The 18,218-nt window shown below is 37.4% G+C and overlaps 1 protein-coding gene and 1 long non-coding RNA gene across 6 annotated transcripts in view; one reads left to right on the forward strand and one right to left on the reverse strand.

Moving 5' to 3' along the window:
- The window catches only part of NFIA (nuclear factor I A), a 469,138-nt gene extending 456,525 nt beyond the window's left edge, over positions 1-12,613 (reverse strand). Inside the window, exon 1 of one of the 5 annotated variants that reach the window (XM_075131796.1) lies at positions 12,376-12,613. In XM_075131796.1, the coding sequence (XP_074987897.1) occupies positions 12,376-12,471 (96 nt within the window). In that variant the 5' untranslated portion in view covers positions 12,472-12,613. The remainder of the gene's footprint in view (positions 1-12,375) is intronic. The other 4 variants (XM_075131795.1, XM_075131792.1, XM_075131791.1 and 1 more) reach the window with 4 other exon arrangements.
- On the forward strand, positions 9,700-17,941 carry LOC125641706 (uncharacterized). Its single transcript, XR_007358123.2, has 2 exons — positions 9,700-10,037; positions 15,667-17,941. It is a non-coding gene; the product is annotated as an uncharacterized LOC125641706 (long non-coding RNA).
- The last annotated feature ends 277 nt before the right edge of the window (positions 17,942-18,218 follow it).

The raw sequence follows: 18,218 nt of genomic DNA on the forward strand, positions 1-18,218 counted from the left end.
CATTTTAGGCTTTTTAAATCAAGTTTTACTACAGTATCTTCATGTAACTTTTGAGAATGATAATTCAGTGAACAACTCAGATTGTTTTAACTTGTGCTAAGAGTGAAAGAAGCATATGCTATATGAGTAACCTATAGCATTTGGCTTATAGGCCAAATAAAATAAAATCTGCAATAAATACACAGTAGAAACTGAGACAATCATGAGACAAACTGAGACTACATAACCATTTAGGTCTTTTCCATGTTTAACTTCTGTAATTGTATGAAAACATTAAGTATATTCTCTCTCATACACAAAATGTGTCATTTATAGCACCCTTCATCAGATGATCTAGAAGCCCTTCACAAACATTAATTAAGCCTTAAAACACCCCCCACGAAGATAAGTTTTATTATCCCTATTGTTCAGATGGGGAAGCTGAGGCATGGAGAGGTTAAAGTGGTAAATCTAGAGGAATTCCACTGAAGTCAATAGAATTACACTGTGTCGCCATTTGTGAGAACGCACACACATAATAAAACCTAACTCTTATATAGCACTTTTCATCGGTATATCTCAAAGCACTTCACAATCTAAAATTTTAATCCTCACACCATCCCTGTGAGGTAAGGAAGTGCTATTATCCCTATTTTACAAATGGGGAACTCAGGCATGGAACGGCTATGTGACTTGCCCACGGTCATACAGGAAATCTGTGGTGGAGCAGGGAATTGAACCCCCACGTCCTAGGCTAGTGTCCCAACCACCTACAACTTGCAGATGCAAACTTCATCTTTCTAAAATGTGCTCATGCTCATTAGACAGTCTTATACCTGCTCGTACACACACGTTAGAGTTTACATTCACAAAACTCACTGGGACTAAGGGGCTTTTCACGGGCAGGCCAACACACACTTGGACAGGTGTTTCAATCCAAGGCACACGAGCAGATGTTTACCTCAAATTTAAGCTTCCTGTCACCATGCTCAAGACTCTATAGCTCTGCCCCTCCCCACTTACCCTTCCTGGTCAAACTTCATTGCCTCCACTCTGCCCATATTCTTACCTTCATCCACATGCTTACCACTGCCACCTCCATGCCTGCTTCCACACAGCCTGTTTTTGCACAATATGACCTCCCTGACCCTATCGCCAAATCCTTTATCCTGTCCACATTTAAGGTTCTCATACAGTCCCACTTCTGCTGTGCCACCTACAGTGAACTGAGCTGATTCTTGAATTTCTGGAAAATGGCTGGTAGACCACGGGGAATTCCATAAAACAAATAACTAGAAGATTGCACACTCTTTCTTATGTAGGCCAAACTGTATATCTAAAGGGAGACATTTTCCTTTCACTTGCTCCAGCTGAAATCAGGCTTTTCCAGTTTTCTAATTTTCACCAAAAGCAATAGGGCTCTGCCCAGCAAAGCATATATCACTCCCTGAAAATGCTGGAATGGATCAGATATGGTGTTCACAAATTCTCTCATTATGGACAGACTGACAAACAGAGAAAAGCCACAGAGTTATGTGAGTGGCCTCTCTTTTCTCAGTCAATAAAAGAGCTCCCTGGCTTCAATTTGTGGATTGGCCCCAGTATAGAGACTTCACACCAGTGAGCTCCTCATCTTCAATTTCAAGCCCTTTCAAACCCTCACGTGTGAGTGTGAAGCAAGAAGTTAACTCCTGCTGTAAACCAATGTCATTCAACTGTGTGGTGCTCCAGAGGGTGGAGGACCAAGGAGCTTGGCAGTCTGATTGTTAGAGGCCTGGATTTTTAGTAGAAAATAAGTTGACCTAGAAGTAATGTGGAGTAAGAGATGAAAGGTTGCCCTTATCCTCACCCCCTATCACCAAAGTGCAGCAAGTGTGATCTCCTGACCATCAGTCACCACAATGACAGAAAAGGGAGCCTCTAGCTCGAATCCTTTCTCTCTACCTGCCAGGGAAAGTCGTTGAATCACTGGGCTTTCATTGGCCATTTTCTTTGTCTTCTTCAGCTTTGTTCTTCTATAGCAGAAATCAATGGCAGGGATAAACACCTCTCACTGGCGGACAGGTCTGAGGTTTTCACCATGGGGCAACCCCACTAATTTACGACTATACCGCTTTTGTTTCCTTGCTAGTCACCTGGAGAATGGACATCCCCGTATTTCCACATGGAATAGCACTATAGAATTGAATATGGATGAGAACAACAGGGATCTACAGAAATGTAGTAGGATTCTATAGCAATTACTATAAAATCCTACGGGATTTACTAAAGACTGAGGTCTTTTCTATAGGTTTTTAAAACCACCCTAGAGAATCCAAGAGCAGAAATAGAACTTTCTATTAAATTATATAAGATAGTCAAAAATACTCATAGAAAAGTTATTCTCTATTAAATTCTTTGGGAACTGTTCATACAGATTTGGACATAAGGGAATTTCTTGTGTGTGCTCGAAGTCTACAGCAATCATTGTCTTGATCACATATGGCAGAATGTGAGTAGTCATACTCTGCCTTTATAAATGATGAATTCACCTTACCATGGTTGCTGAAGGGATAGTTTCAAATCACAATAGGGAATGGCCTCCACAGTGCCACTGGGTGTGTGTAGTACATGTGAGCCAACAGCAGCAGAGGTGAATGTGGATTGTGTCAGAATCCCGCAGTAGGGACATGTAGGATAATCTGCCTTACATATACATCTCATCCGGTTCTCTACTCATTAGAGACTGGCATTGTGGAGATGGGAATTTTTTAAGAATATTGATAGGAAAAGAAGAGAGAGGAAGCAAAAAGTCCTCTTGTGATGCTCATGTGTACCTTGATTTATAAGAGCTGCAAACACCTATTAGCAACAGCAAAAGTTAAAAGTCATTTTTGATTTAGCTGTATCTGTATATTGCTTTTGAAAGCTTGCTGCTGTCAACTGCGGTAGCTCAGACACCTTGGTAATCCATCCATCTTTAAACCTCTGTCTTAAGTACCCCTTCCTTCATTTTTTCCCCTTTCAAACCTATGTTTTCAGACAGAAAGATAAAGGAAAACTTTTGGTAAAATTTACTATAGGCAAACTGTGTGTACATCACACATGCATGTGCTCTCTGTTCCTAAGAGTAAGCATGTAAACAAATGGTCAAAGCAAGGTTTCAGAAATCAGATAGCCCGGTTTCTCTTCTTACCTCTGCAATTGGTCTGTGTGTGACCCTGGCCGAGTCAGTTTAACTAACTCCCCTTCGGTAAAATAGGTACATTGCTGGTGATCTTCCTCACATGGGTGATGTGAGACTTAATGAATATTTGTAAATGCTCTGAGATCCTCAGAGTCTAAGCACTATGGAAGTGCATAAGGCCAGTTTCTACTCTCATTTAAACTAGTGTAACTCTGAAGCCAACGGAGTTGCTCCAGATGTGCATCAATGAAAATGACATCAGAATTTGGCCCCTTGCACTGTGATAGTGATTTCTCTCTATCATACTGGAATCTGAAATTCTGTAAGTCACGGCTATCAAAATGAGAGTGTGTGCACGTATGCACATGTAGCAATAATTTATTCAAAAAGCCCTTGGTGAAAGTGTCTGGAAGTAAACTACCTCAGACAAGGTTTAGGATTTGGGGTAATTAAAAGTGCTGAGTGATGCCAAGATGAACGAGCAAAGAGTTTTTCAGCTTTCTAGCCAGCAATGACGGGAAGACAATAAAAAAATCATTTTGTCTTCAATAGCAGCTTTCATTTGAGTATCTCAAAGTGCTTTACACATTTTAAATTAAGCTTTCACAGCATCCCTGGGAGGTAGTTGTTGGATGTAGCAGGATCACCACGGAAATGCAGCTACGTCAACGATGGAACACAGCAGTTGCTTAACACGGCACAGCAACTCTACACAATAGTTTGGGTCAGGAAGTGAAGAAGACTACTGTATTCAGTTGACAGTCCAGGTAGGCAGGATATAATTAACCCAGCTAGAACCTGGTTAGGACACCAGGATGCTGAGTGATGGCTCTTAAAATTCTTGACTGGCTGGCTTCCAGTCACCTGGGAAAGAGCCTGTTCTGAACAAGGACTTTTTAGTGGAGTTCACCCCTCCCCAACTTCATTTGTCAGATGGCGATCAATCTGGGCTCACTAAGAAGCTCCGCTTCTGGGAATAGAGCAGCACAGTATGCCTAATGAGGCATTCCATAGCGGTCGGAGAAGAACTGTTTCCTTCTCCAAATCTATGTTAACTTCCCTGCACCGTGGTATCAGACCCTCCGTGGCGCTGCAGCCTTGGAGTTCTTTATTTAAAGCAAATATTTCAAAAGTATATTTAAGCAAAATATTAACAGAAAAAAACTTCTCTTTTAAACTCAGTGCTTTTTACTAATATGGAACCAATATTAGTATTTAAGAATGAGAAAATAATTGTGAAAATGCATTGATGTCCTCAATAACCAGTTGCATACTTGAACAAATCTGTATCTTACCAAAACATTTTCCTTGCTGCATATGCATGCAAACTTGTTATTGCAGGGTTGCCCCTGCCGGCTGGGCAATGCTCATTGTTGTAGGGGTTTGAGCATGAGTACTTAGCTCTAGGCACTGCACTTTTGTTTGAAGAGAATTCCTTGGAGAATTAGGGTGTGGTTTTTTGTTTTGTTTCGATTTTAAAGAAACATATAAGGTATGCTTGTTACAGAGTTATACAGGTAGTTTAGGCCAAATTTCGGTTATGCTAACCTTGAAAATATAACACCTTTGCTTCACATTTGCTTTACACATACATTTTAGGCCACATTCTGCATTTAGTTACAACTGTGTTAATAAGGCAGAATTCCTCTGAATTCAATTGGAAATGTACCTGAGTGCAAAATTTGGCTCATTTTCTCCATCTCTTTCTGGGCAAAATAATTTCTGCTTTACATACCACAGATATAAATTGTGGAAGCACTTTGCTAGGGGCTGAATCTTACCATAAATCTTTTTGAACCAAACTCCCATTGATTTAAGTAAGAAGTGTGCACTGATCAATGGCAAACTATGCCCTGATGTATTTTGAGTAGTCCTGTTTTAGCCATAGTCAATGAAGCTACATACAGCCTTCAATTTTTACCCAGCTCTGACTGACAGCCTTAATCCATGTGTGCAATTCTACTTGAGTTTTGAAATAAATATGGGCTGATTGTGTGGATCGAGGGCAGCATGTTTTCCTTTGAAAGCAAAGACTTTGTAATTATTGGTAGTAAAAGTCTGCAAAACATGTGGCATCTGTACTATACCACACTCTAACAAATCTCTAGCTGTATTGTTAAGTTTGTGTTTGGCAGCCCTCTGGAAAATATATGTTTATATGTAACAAATGGTTTGAATTCCACTCCATTAGCCAATATATCTGTTTTCTCTCTTCTATGAATTCGTATATCACTCAATTACTTTTCAGTAATCTAGTAAATGGAAATCAGATCTGTGACTTTTATTATGGTAAATTTTTGTTCACAGCTTTGGGGCATCTGTACGGTGCCTAGCACTGTGGGGTCCCAATCTGGTTGGCCTCATTTATTATGTAGGACTGATTCTTCACCAATGAGGTCAAGGGGAGTTTTGCCATTGATTTCAATGGAAGCAGGATCAGGGCCTCAGTGTTTGTGCATGCATTTGCCTATATGAAGAGCTTAAATTTTCAAATGAGCTTTGTAATTGCTAATAGATGCAAAGTCCACCAAGACTCCCAGTAAAGCTAAAGGGAGTTGTACCTTCGTAAAGATTTTGGCCAAAGATATTAGTGAACTAAATCATGTTTTCCCCAGTCTGAGGCACTGATTTACAGTTAGAATATTTTATCTGCTTTAAAGGACCTTGTGCAGTTATGAACATTTAGCACTATTCATCTTTAAAGTGAATTGCAAAACTTTTATCCTCACATCTTAAAAAATAAATAAGTGCCATTAGGAAAATAAATAAATACAGATCTGGACACTGACGGAGAGAGATGAGGTGAGTTGCTGACAGCCACAGTGGAAATCATTCAGTATTAGAGTTAAACCTCATAGATCCCTTACTCTCAGTTCTGTGCTTACACCAATAAACTTTCCATTCTCCTCTCTATGCAAATTAAATGATAGTTCATAGTATTTTCTGTTTCATTAGAGAGAGATTCAGAATCTTTCATATTCTTATTGAAACAGATCCATCTTTACCAACTAAACCTTTTAAAAATATACTTTTCTTCCACTTCTGTTTTCACCTGTTCTCAGTATCAATCATGGTGTCCGGCTGGAGGACTCAACCCCACACGTCTCGGAAGCAGCCAAAAAGCACCATGTACATCGGCGGTTCCCAACCATTCCTGGCAACTCTTCTAGTTTCTCAGTCTAAAGTTCTAATCCTGCAGAGATTTATACACATGCTTAATTTTAAACATGAGTAGTCCCACTGCCTTTGTAAGTAAGCCCCTGCAGGATCACAGTCGCAGACCTACCGTTACCAGACAGTGCCCATTTCCTCCCACTCAGCTGCGTGCTCTAATCTTCACTGGCATTTGGGATCCCAGTTTAATATAGTATTTAGTGTACAAGGATGGTGGACAGTGGTAGCACAGAGAGGCGCAAGGTCCATCACAGATTAAGTTTAGAGCTACTATTAGATATCCTCCACAAGAGAGAGATCCTACCCCCTTTCCCCCCCGCTACATTATTATTTGCTATTTTCATGTATTACAGTAAACTTGGTAATAGAGGGCCATGATCATCTCTAGAGTAATTCTACTGAAGTCAATGGAGCAGATGGGTTTGCCTATAAAGTTAAGAAGAAATGCTTCCTCTCCATATCCCTGTCTGTTATCAATGGCTCTGTGAAGTGTTCTCACCTGGCAAGCTATGAACTAAACCATCACACTTGAGATTCCTGGCGCAGTTGGTAGTACTAGGAATCAGAGTTAAGTCTTCCAGATAAATTGGCTTTTCTCACTATCCCTCCCTTAGGATGTTGCCTGGCTATACCATTATGTTACAGTGAACCTGAATGTTTCTGAGGGGGAAAGGGTTGAATAAGGGTTAATGTGATGCATTCTCCTCTTACCAAAATAACGTCATTCTTTCCTCCCGGAAAGTATTTCATTATCTGCTGCTTGGTTGTTTACATGCTAAAGTTCATTTAATGCATCTATATTACATACATCGACATTATGAAATTGAATGAACTCTCAGATCTAAGGATGAAGATACTGATACAGACTTGATGATGTTTTAAGACTACTGGATGTCAATGTTGCACAGATCTATTGACTTAGTGTCACTAACAGCCTCTTTCCCCCATTTTGCTGCTTTTTAACAAAAAATAAAATTCAAACAAACAGAAGTAATGACACATTGTAGAAATTGTCCTGCTGAGTTTGTCATCCAGTGTAAGTTACTGAGTGCTGATAGTAAAGGAAGTTCAACCAGACAGTTTAATCCTCCAATTTCCTGTCTTCTAATCAGGCACTAACTCCTTTGGCTTTAAATTAGAAACATTCCTGACAATATTCAGGACAGGTGATGGAAAAAGAGAACAGAAAATAAAGGAGGACAAATTCATATACATTAAAGAAACAGCAGTTGAATAACAAAAAACCAAGAGACTTTCAAGTAGCTGAAGTATATCTAATGATGCATTGTATGCATGTAAGCAAATTATTATTGCATAAGTTACATGTTGGTAATCGTCTGAAAACACTAACGGGGCAGGCATTTTTAAAAAAATAGTATTTTAAATATATTTCTGCAGCTGCTGAAGAGTTTACAACTACATAGAAATTACTTTACAAAACTGTGTAAGGAAAATCTTTAATACAATATTATTTTGTTTCCATTTTGTTATTTTCATAATGGCATGCCAAGGATAAGTATTAATATATGTAAATCTTTTGCTATTTAGTAAACTCTCTGCAGGAGGCTAAAATTAGGAAAGCCAAGTACAGCTCAACAGCATGTTAGGGTAGTTAGAATCCATTTAACACATATAACAAGCAGTTATAGGCTTTTACGCGGACAGATATTTTTTCATCTTTAAAGAATGATTGGGTTTCCAGATAATAAATGTTTTATTTCATCTCATTAAATATGTTACTGTTTACATTCCCCACTGTGGTAATACTTTACATTGAGGATTTTACGCATTCTTAATTTACTAATTGCTACTAATTTTGACCATTTTTATGCTTTAGCTGCTGCAGAGATTACCTGAACAATTTTAATCACTTGCACAGAAAATTGTGCGTAAAGGCATGAAAGAAAAATATTTTCAAGAGCTGCAGAGCAAAGAACTGATGTTTTAAAAACAGTTAAGTTAGTAAAATGACCACTTTCAGATGATTCCAGCATGTTCATTACATGAATTGGGTTTTTTAAAATTGTATTTGTAATATGGTAGCACCTAAAGAAATAAAAGGAGATACTGAAATACGTTATTTTTAGTTGTACATAAAAAACCCTGTAATTAATTTTGGAATATTACTGGAGTTGAAGGATCCATTTTAACTGTCACAGTGACAATAGTTCGCATGTTAAGTCTTACATGTGCTCCACTGAAATGGCTTTTTATTTATTAATAAGGCATCTTTCTAGAGAAGTTTGGAAGAGGACAATGGTTTGTGTTTTAATACAATTTTGACTATAAAATTATAGATAATGGGTCAAACTTTGCTCTCAGCCACACAGGTGACTAAATCTGGAGCCACTCCATTCATTTCAATGCAGTGACTATAGATTTACACGGATGTAAACCGAGAGTAAGTTTGGCTCAGTATCTTTACACAGTATAGTTACATATTGGAAATGAGAATTTTCCCCATATATAGAGTTAGGTATATGTTCATTTAAAAATCACAGACAAAGGAACTATACAGGTGGCTCCCTCATTAAATGCACCAACATCATACCATACCAACTTGCTAGGATATGCGAGTTTTTGAAAACAAAATGTTTATAAAACAAGTACAGCAATTTCTATTTGTTACAAACACAAGACTGCAAAAACAGTGGAACTTTTGTCTGATTAATATTTTGTAGTGTCTTTCAGACAGCATCAAATTTAAATAAAAAGTTCCATTATCATTTTTCCAATATGTTCATTTACACAATTTTTTCCAACTTCTGATATATTGCATGTTGTTTAAGAGATTTGAAAAGTGGGGGGGGGGGGCGAAATCAAAAGAAATTCTGTAAACTTTTGTGAACGTTTTCAACCAGAGATGTCACAACACAGTAAAGCTAAACTAATATCTATTTCTGGATTTGCATGATTAAAGCGTAAGAGAAGTGGATCGGATTTCAAAAGATTTGCTGTGACAAATGTAATTATTCTTAAAATATACCCATGCTATAAACCTTACTTAAAGTACTTTGAAGCATTTATAATTCAGGTTAAAACAAAAACTTTACATTTTTTGTTTTACTAGGACAAAAGATACATTTCATTAGCCAGTCCATGTGCTGGCTACAGAGAACATACTAGCCGCAGTATAGAAAAGTGCATTTATTAGAGATGCATTAATATAGCCTTATTTATGACAGAAGATAATGTCAGCATCAGAACTCCATATGATAAAGCCTCCATTTCTTTTTAAAAATGCAGGCTGCTTTACCCAAAGATAAAATCTATTCATTTTTACTAATCATCCCATCAACCAATCGCCATTATCTCCAGCTATCTAGCTATAAACATAATGTAGACTGGAGTGAAAGAGCGTGAGGTTGAGAGACAGATTACTACACGCAGCTTTTTATAAAGCATTTTCTTTCATAAAACAGGTCTTTTCATCATAAGGACACAGAACCTTTAAAGTTGGTCATAATACTTCAATACAGTAGATGACTGTGGCTTAAAATCTTGTTCAGAACCTGCTCCAGAAAGAAAACAAACTCACTCATTTGATACACAAATTGTTTTCAATTCATTAAAAAGCAAAATTGCATATCCCAGTGCTGGCAGCTGAGTCCGTATGGATGGAAGGGGTATTCACTCATCTCTTTGTATGCTGGCAGTACCCAAACCGAAGTTTAGCACTATGCAGCAGAGATTGTTGTGCAGCCAGAAGATGCATGAGGTAATTTTAAAAGCTTTATTTGCCTTTAGAACATTAAAATCTGCTTTGTAGCTTACTTTTGATTAAACAATTGTAGCAACTCTGAGGAGGTTTTGGAGTAAAAATAACTAATACATCTGTACTTTTGATTATACTAGACATTATAGACTCAGATGGTATACTAAAACTGTTATTCTCCCATCAATAATTGAAATCTCATCTTAAAATTATTTGTAACTAACACATCTATTGTACAAGTTCTTGAATTATTCATTTCAGTTAAAATAAAGTCTCTTTCATGTAGCCCAACTTCTTTTTAAACAGACTGTTTTATGGGGTTCTTTGGGTTTTTTTTCTTGTTTGTTCATTTAGAAAATAAATGGTGTGACCTGTTCACATTTAAGAAGAATTTTCTGCAATGTTTAATCTAAACAACAGCATGTGTGGTTGTAAAACTGTTTATTTTTAGTCAAGTGCATTACTAAATGTTTCGAGCATTTTTACATATTATATTCACAGCAGTAAAACATCTGTGAAATAATTGTGAATGAAAAGCAACTTTCCAGGAATACTTTCCAAAGGGAGATAATAGTTGTCTAACTGAATTTGAAGATACTTATGAAAAAATAAACACTGACACCCTGTCATAAAAGAAGGTGATAAACAATAAAACAGGAACACTAATAAAATAGACAAGTGAATTAGAATAAGCTTAAATTACAGTGTGACATCAAGTGCCTAGTTAAAATATGCCGTTTACAACTTTGCTTCGAAAATGATAGCTGAGAATCAATAGGGTTATTTACTGGAGTTTTACAAGCTTAAAAAAAAAGTCAAATGAATAGTCAACAGTTACTGAACATGCAAACATTCCATTCTTTCCTCCCCTTTCCCTCCCATTTTCTCTGGCAGAAAGTCTAATTGGAAAATCAGTAGTATAAGTAAAGTGGTTATTCTTCCACTATTATAATTAACCAAAAGCTTCATGTAACGTTTCACGGCAAGCACTGGTAAACCTCTAATGGATGGCTAAGAAATTAAACGTTAAAACAAAACACTAAAAACACAAAAACAAAACAACCCCCACAAAAGCCTGAACACCTTTAAACACAAGCCACATGATACACACAATGGCCACCACCAAGGAGCAGAATAAAAACCTTCCGTATCTCACTTTTAAAAGTCTTTCAAGTCCTCAGAGGTCTTAAACTTTCCAAATGATATCAAAAGTGGTACAGGGAGATGAGGGGGAGGGAAACCCCCCTACTTGTTTCAGCGTATCATACAATGAAACTGATCATGCCTTGTTTTGTAATTCCACTCGCCAGTCCTTTTTTAACTGATATCTATGTGAAATGAGCTGAGGTTCACGGTCCAGTTAGGAACGGATAATACATTCATTGTCCTGGCAGCGAACTTCTTCTCTCACTGGAAGAATTCACGCTTGCCTCAAGAATAATAATTACAGAAAACTAAAAATGCACTGCTAACGAATTAATCCCTAACGGACAACACGCTAACGAGGGCAGTAATGATTTGAGGACTCTCTTCATCACAACAGGACTTGCATCTTCTGCTACAATGGGCTATTGTGCATCCTCCTAACTCACTATACCTCTTATAGATTCAAGATGTCAAAGGTTGTCTGGCCCGACTGACCATGACATGCTAGTTAACTCGTTCTGCGGAGCTCACTGGAACTTTATTAAAACTTTAATTGTGCCCAAACGCAGCTCGAGCCAGATTATGTGGGATCTATAACACATAGCTCGGGATCATAACAGAATGGTAACCTGTTCTAACGTAAACAAATGGAGGGAAAAGTTAGATTGGGGTCTCAGATGAAAGTCAACGCTTTGCAAAACACACTTCTCTCACACGTGATGATTTTACACTGTGTCATAAATGTACCATCCCAGAGTTTTACTGTAATCAGGTTGTTCTGTAATGTATTGAACTTCCCCCCTCCCCTCTACAGAAAATATTGCATGGCAAAAATACACATACACATACATGCCATATTTGAAAAGCAGCAGATAAAAGTAAAACAAAGCTGAGAGCCTGAGGGAGCTGCCTGAGACAAGTTACTCTGCACCAGGCTTTTTCAAACTACTTCTCCGTGTACTTTTTAAAAGAGAATTGAATAAGCTTCCCTGTGGAAACTGTAGTTCACATTAACGGTCTCTTGTTACAGAGAGGAAAGCATACAAGTGGGACAAGAGTGAGGCTGCTCCATGGAAGAGTGTGAAAAAAATCAAATGTTAATTTGATAAATGTGAGGTCTGGGACATTTTGTCAAAGAGGGAGGGAAAGCAGAAAAGGGAGGAAAAAAAAAAAAGCAGCCCTGCTGCCAACTCACCATCCACCAAGTTCTGGCCGAGATGTCGTAGCAGAGCTGCCATTTGATGGAGCCGTCGGAGGTTTTCCCTGCCATTATGCTGTCAGCAAGCTTCATCTGATGCTAACTCACGGGAGATAAGACACCTAATTGAGAAAACATTTGCACTGGCATGTTGGGCAACATGTAGCCCGGTCCATACCATATGGAATCATGGGTAAAAAAAAAAATCTCCTTGACAATGAACCAATCTCTCACAGACCCAGTGGCAAGGTGAAGTAGAGATGAAAAGTCATCTGCTCCTAGCACTGTCCTCTCCCTTCTCTCCCCCCCTCTTTTTTTTAAAAAATAAGAACCCACTGCTCAACATCAAAGAGAGGCGGTCAGAATTAGGGTTTCATCACTCATAATTTTGGTCTACAAGGTTTTTCCTCCCCCCCTCTTCTTTTTAAGAAGAATAAAGAGATTTAATAGGACAAAGGCAGGTAGTGGACTGCGGAGGGAGATCGCCACAGGCTATTAGCCTAAAATTTCTGCTTGACAGATGGAACTGCTTAGAGACTATCATGCAATGTTTGGGCTTTTTTTTTTTTTTTTTTTTAAAAGAGTTTCAGTCTCATTCAGTATCTGTTTATCGCAGCTACTTTTCCCATGAACATGACCGGGAGGGGTAAGTGAGGGAACAACCTACTGAATGTTTTCAATTTCTTTTTTCTTGCTGATTTTTTTAATAGTTATGGACATAATCATTTTAGTAACAAAAAGCAAAACAAATGTATAGACTGCCTAAGTGTATTCCCCCCCCCAGTGATTGATAGAGCTTTCCAAAGGAATCAAATACGCTCTTTCATTTTTTTTTAAAAAAGGGAAAGATTTGGCTCCATCCTTATTTTCAGATACTAGAGAATGTTGTTTAAATGAATGACTTTCCATATGTAGATCAGATGGCTAAAGGACTACCCAAGAGCTAATCAAACAATTCTTTTTTCAATACAGTTTTTCCACCTTTTCATTCTTTAAACTTGTTTTTCATGTAACATTTTATAATATCGTTTGGTAACAACCATAGCAGTCATGTATGTTTGTTTTTCTCCACTGCAAAACTTCTCTGTGCATCAGTGTTCTCATTAACACACAACTTTTACTCGAGGAAACAATACCCTAACATGGAAAGAGGACATCACAAAAAAACAGTTTTGAAAAGTTATGAAATGCTGACATTAAACAATATCCTCCTTTCTTGGAAAATAAAATAAAAGATAATCATAGAATTGAAATATGGAGGAGGTAAATTATCTCAGTGCATTATGAAACCAGGAAGTAATTTTTCACTTTTATTACGATAGAATATTAAATAGGCACTGAATGGTTTACATTTAAATCAGACCATTTTATAATATCAGGAGACAGATGTACAATACATAACCACCATTATAAAATAATAGGGCACTGCAATCTATACAGTAGTTTTTTCCCTCATGTGCTCCAAGAGTGAATTTGTAAACTTGCAGCCGATTGCCAGTGCTATTTCGAACCTCTATTAAACTATGACTGATAAAGTCATTCAAAGACAGCTGTACAAGTCTTTTCACTATTTAGACACAAGGGGAAAATGTATTAAGAATCTCCACTCTAGATTAAACAATATCCATTTAGTTTAGATCAAAAGCAAAGAGTTTGCGGGCACATAATTTTTCAGATTGTTCTGCATGCTAATGATGGTTTAACTATTTGGCTACAGCAAAATACCCTTCCAGATTATATAGTTTACAAAATAGTTATTCACTATGGTATAGAATTTCTTTCATTCAGTTTGAACTATACCTTGAGATTTTTGTGATTTGAGAGATGACAAACGTTTAAGGTAACCCTGAACTGCTCTATTACAACAACAAGAACTGTTCTTTATTTTCCCTCTTCCTGATGCCAACCGTAACAATATGTTTGGACAGAATTAAAATATATATAAACATATTGTCTGTACAGCATCCCAGTGTGCTTCACCAGTCCAGATTGCAGGTACAGTATCAACTCTATTTACAGGAAAAGGTCTGACTAGTATGGGAAGTGTTAAGTTGTAGTCAGAGTCCAGGAAGAAAACGGACACTCTGCCAGGAACTGTCCCTGCACTGGCCAGCCAAAACATTTACTGTGTTGTGTTACTTCAGCTTAGTTAATGCTACTCCTCATTGCTTAGTGGAAACATTCTCTCAAAATAATCATGCAAAATATAAAATAAAATGATTAAGCAACTGTCAACCTTTGAACCAATGTCAGATTCAATTTCATTCTGCCTTCTCTTCTACATCTCTCAAATCAAACATCCTACTCACCCTTCTTATTATTAATTTATTATTACAAAGCCAGACTTGCTTTGTGTCTTTCCATTAAAAAATTCTGACAAAACTTATATTCCTGCCTATGTCATTTTACGTGTCCTGATGTGGTTATAGATCAGCTGACAATGTTTGCCTATATTCCTATAATAACCACTGCTTAGGTCTTCCTAAGCCTAAAAGAGACTTTTCTTTACAATATTAAATAGAAAGACATCAAATAAACAGTCATTTAAAAAAAGGATACAGATTTCAGTTTATGAATGACAGAAGCATGAAATCATTTTCTTCCAAACGGTACAGTAGTTTTGAAAGACATGATAATTGTTGTGGGATAGTAGTGTTTTAAATCCCAAACAATTAAGTGCAGTTAACTTCACTTTTTTTTTTAATGAGGATGGCAGTGGTGGATCTATTAGCCTAGAGCAATTACTCCTATCATAAGTGGGCTGTTAATATTAAAACAAGATTAAATACATGTTAAATATTGCAATTATTGTGGAAAATAAAATTATTTGGTGAGCATAATGGGGAGCAAATCAAGCATTTAACATGATCCAGGAAATGTTACTCCAAACAATTACATTTGTTTTATGCAATTTTTCCCTTTGATTGCTGGCAGATGCCGTTTTGGAAACCAACATCTAAATAGTTTTCCTTCAATCAGAAAAAAAGCCACACAGAAGAAAATGGCTACATGTTTTGAATTTAACTCTTGTCAATAGCATTCTGCACAACACTGCATGTGAATGGTATAAGGACAAAATGATGCCTTCAGAACAACAATAAACCACAAAGAGGTTTGCTACTAACCTAGACTTGTTCTGCAGGGAGAAAAACTAAGTGCTATACATACATTTGTAGGGACACAGTGGCAAAATAAAGGTACTGGTGATTCATGACTGATATTTCGTGTTGGAAATTGACTAGATGTTTGTATCTGTGGCTACAGAACTACTGTTTTGTTTTCTAACAGCTTTAGGCCTCAAGCAATGGATTGAGGTACTTGCCAACCACTTTCTGGCTTCCTACTGGAGATGTAGCCAACTATCCAAAGATAATTTGCTTAATTGTTGAGCAGAGGTACAGCAAAAACAGCATGAGTATTTCCTGTGTATCTACCCTCTCCAGTGCATTCTGATGAGGTCCTTGCTACTATCAAGAGCACAACACCAGGAAAGAATGCTAAAACAGGCTAACAAAGTACATTGATTCAGATGAATATCTCAAGCTGGTATATATCCTATTGGAAATTGACTGCATGAGAACATTATACATTTTGCTTCATTGGGCAGTTTCTCCCAGCATTGGTTTCTAATATCCACACTGGTAAAAGCAGCTAGGTAGTATCATTCCAGATGCATGCAGCTCCCAGTAATAGATACTTACTTCAATGTATATACTAGATTATCTACTTATTTTATATGGTCTCTATTGCCCATTAACCCTTTATCTATTTTCTCATACCCCTTTAGCTGCAATTAGTTGGAAGCTTTAATTCTAAACAGAGTGCAACAGCATAATTTTACAATTAGTTGATTTTTGGACAAGCCCTGAACTCATGCAAAGTCGCTGACATCAAGTGTATGTTCTAGCTTTTGGAAATCCTACGATCCTGGCTTCAGTCAACAGGCTCTGCTGTAGCTAAAGGCATAAACATGGAGTGATGCAGCATGGGGCCAGTGTTTCTGCAACTAAATGGATCCACTGGCCAAAATGAGTGCAACAGTTGAAGATCTTGCCGGAGACTTCGGGATGCTGTAAAGCTGCCTAGGGGCAGCTCATTTGTACCCTCCCGCAGGGATGAGGGAGAGGATTCTTCCCCAGCTACTGACGGGTCTTTTTTTACTCTGTGTGTACAGTACTTGTAATTTTACTCAGTGCATACAACCCGTTAGCTGTAATTCTTCCTCTCCACCATCACTCATTTTCCTGTCACCCAGATTTTCCTCCTGCCAAATCCTCAAGTGGAGTCATAATCCTCTGTTTCTGACACAATCTGTTACTATGGAGACTAGATTGAAGTCAGAGATGCAGCATTATGACTTATGACATCAGTATCAAGTTAGAGGAGAGAGAGAAGAGAGGGAAAATCTTGTTTCAACATTTTAAAACATTAAAAAAAAATATCCCCCCAATGCGTTAAGAAGTGTAAGCAGATTTATTGTTAATGCTGACATAACTGAACATCTTCTGTAATATACCAGGTCTCATTCTAAGGCCCCAATTCAGCAAAGCACTTAAGCACATACATGAAATTAAGAACATGTTATAGGTCCCATTGTAGCACTTGCTTAAGTGCTTTGCTGAATCAGGGCCCAAATCACAGCCAATTAAATTATTGGAAAAGTGCTAATTCCAATGCCTTAGGATCCAGTCCTGCAAACATGTATTATCAGGCATGATATTTTCTACTGTGAGTCGCCTCGCTTAGGTCAGTGGGACTACTTGATGCAGGAGGAAAGACAGAAAATATTAAAAAGTGTAAAAAATTAAGACATTTTCCCCAACATGCAAACAAGTTATATGAGGCTAAAAATACAGTATTTAGGTAATGAAAAGAGAGAATATTCCAAATACTCACACCAGTTTTACTCTCACCTTGCTATGGATTTTTTCCTCCTAACATGAAATACCATTAAAAAATCTAAAAACCTATATTTTTGTGTTGTAATCCTTTACATATAACTCTTTGGGGAGGAATTACAAGCCCAGTATTTCATTTATCTTGTGAAATATTTATTTTGCTTGTGATGTTAGAGGACATCCAAAAGACTTCTGCTTCTCTTCTGTAACCCTAGCAAAGGATTCAATCCACTGTATAACTCTCATAAGGAGATTCAGAACTTGTATGAAAGGAGCATAAGAAAACTAAAAGGTTAATATATTCTAACTAGATGTTGGGTATAGAATGTCAGATCTGTCAAATTTCATTACAGTTTGCTGCTCAATGAAAAAGATTTGATTTCTTTTGCCACTGTCCTACTATGTTCAAGTCACACAGTGCCAGCAGCAACCAGCCAACGACCACAGGCTGGCACTGAGCAGGCCTGAGTGGGAAGCCAGCCGCAAGGACCATCTGTTTCCGATTTCTAACTAAGCCAAGATGTGCAGTGAAGTGCATTCCATTCACTGAGCCAGCCTTCTCCCTGCTCAAGTTATTAGTGTTACAAGTGAAATTATCTTTTCCAAACAGCAGGGGAGCTATAATCCCTATGGAACAAAACTTTAAAAAAAAAAAAAGAAGGAAACTAAAGGAAAAAAATACAGTCAGAAATACTTCTTAAAGTTGTAGAAAAAGATTGCTTGTACATTTAATTACAATCTTCATGGAGTTTATTATTTTAAAGCATGTTTTGTTAAGCATGATAACCGCTAAGGCGAGAGTGTATATGTTGGTTCATCTGGTGTAATTGAATAAACTAATCAAATATCTTTAGAATGTTATTTGTGAATAAAGTTAAAAGTGACAAGATGAATGTAAAAGTAAACCTCTTTAAGGTTAAATGCCTTGAAAAGCATCATAGA

Source organism: Caretta caretta, chromosome 8 (genome assembly GCF_965140235.1).
Source record: "Caretta caretta isolate rCarCar2 chromosome 8, rCarCar1.hap1, whole genome shotgun sequence".
NCBI classification, from domain to species: domain Eukaryota; kingdom Metazoa; phylum Chordata; order Testudines; family Cheloniidae; genus Caretta; species Caretta caretta.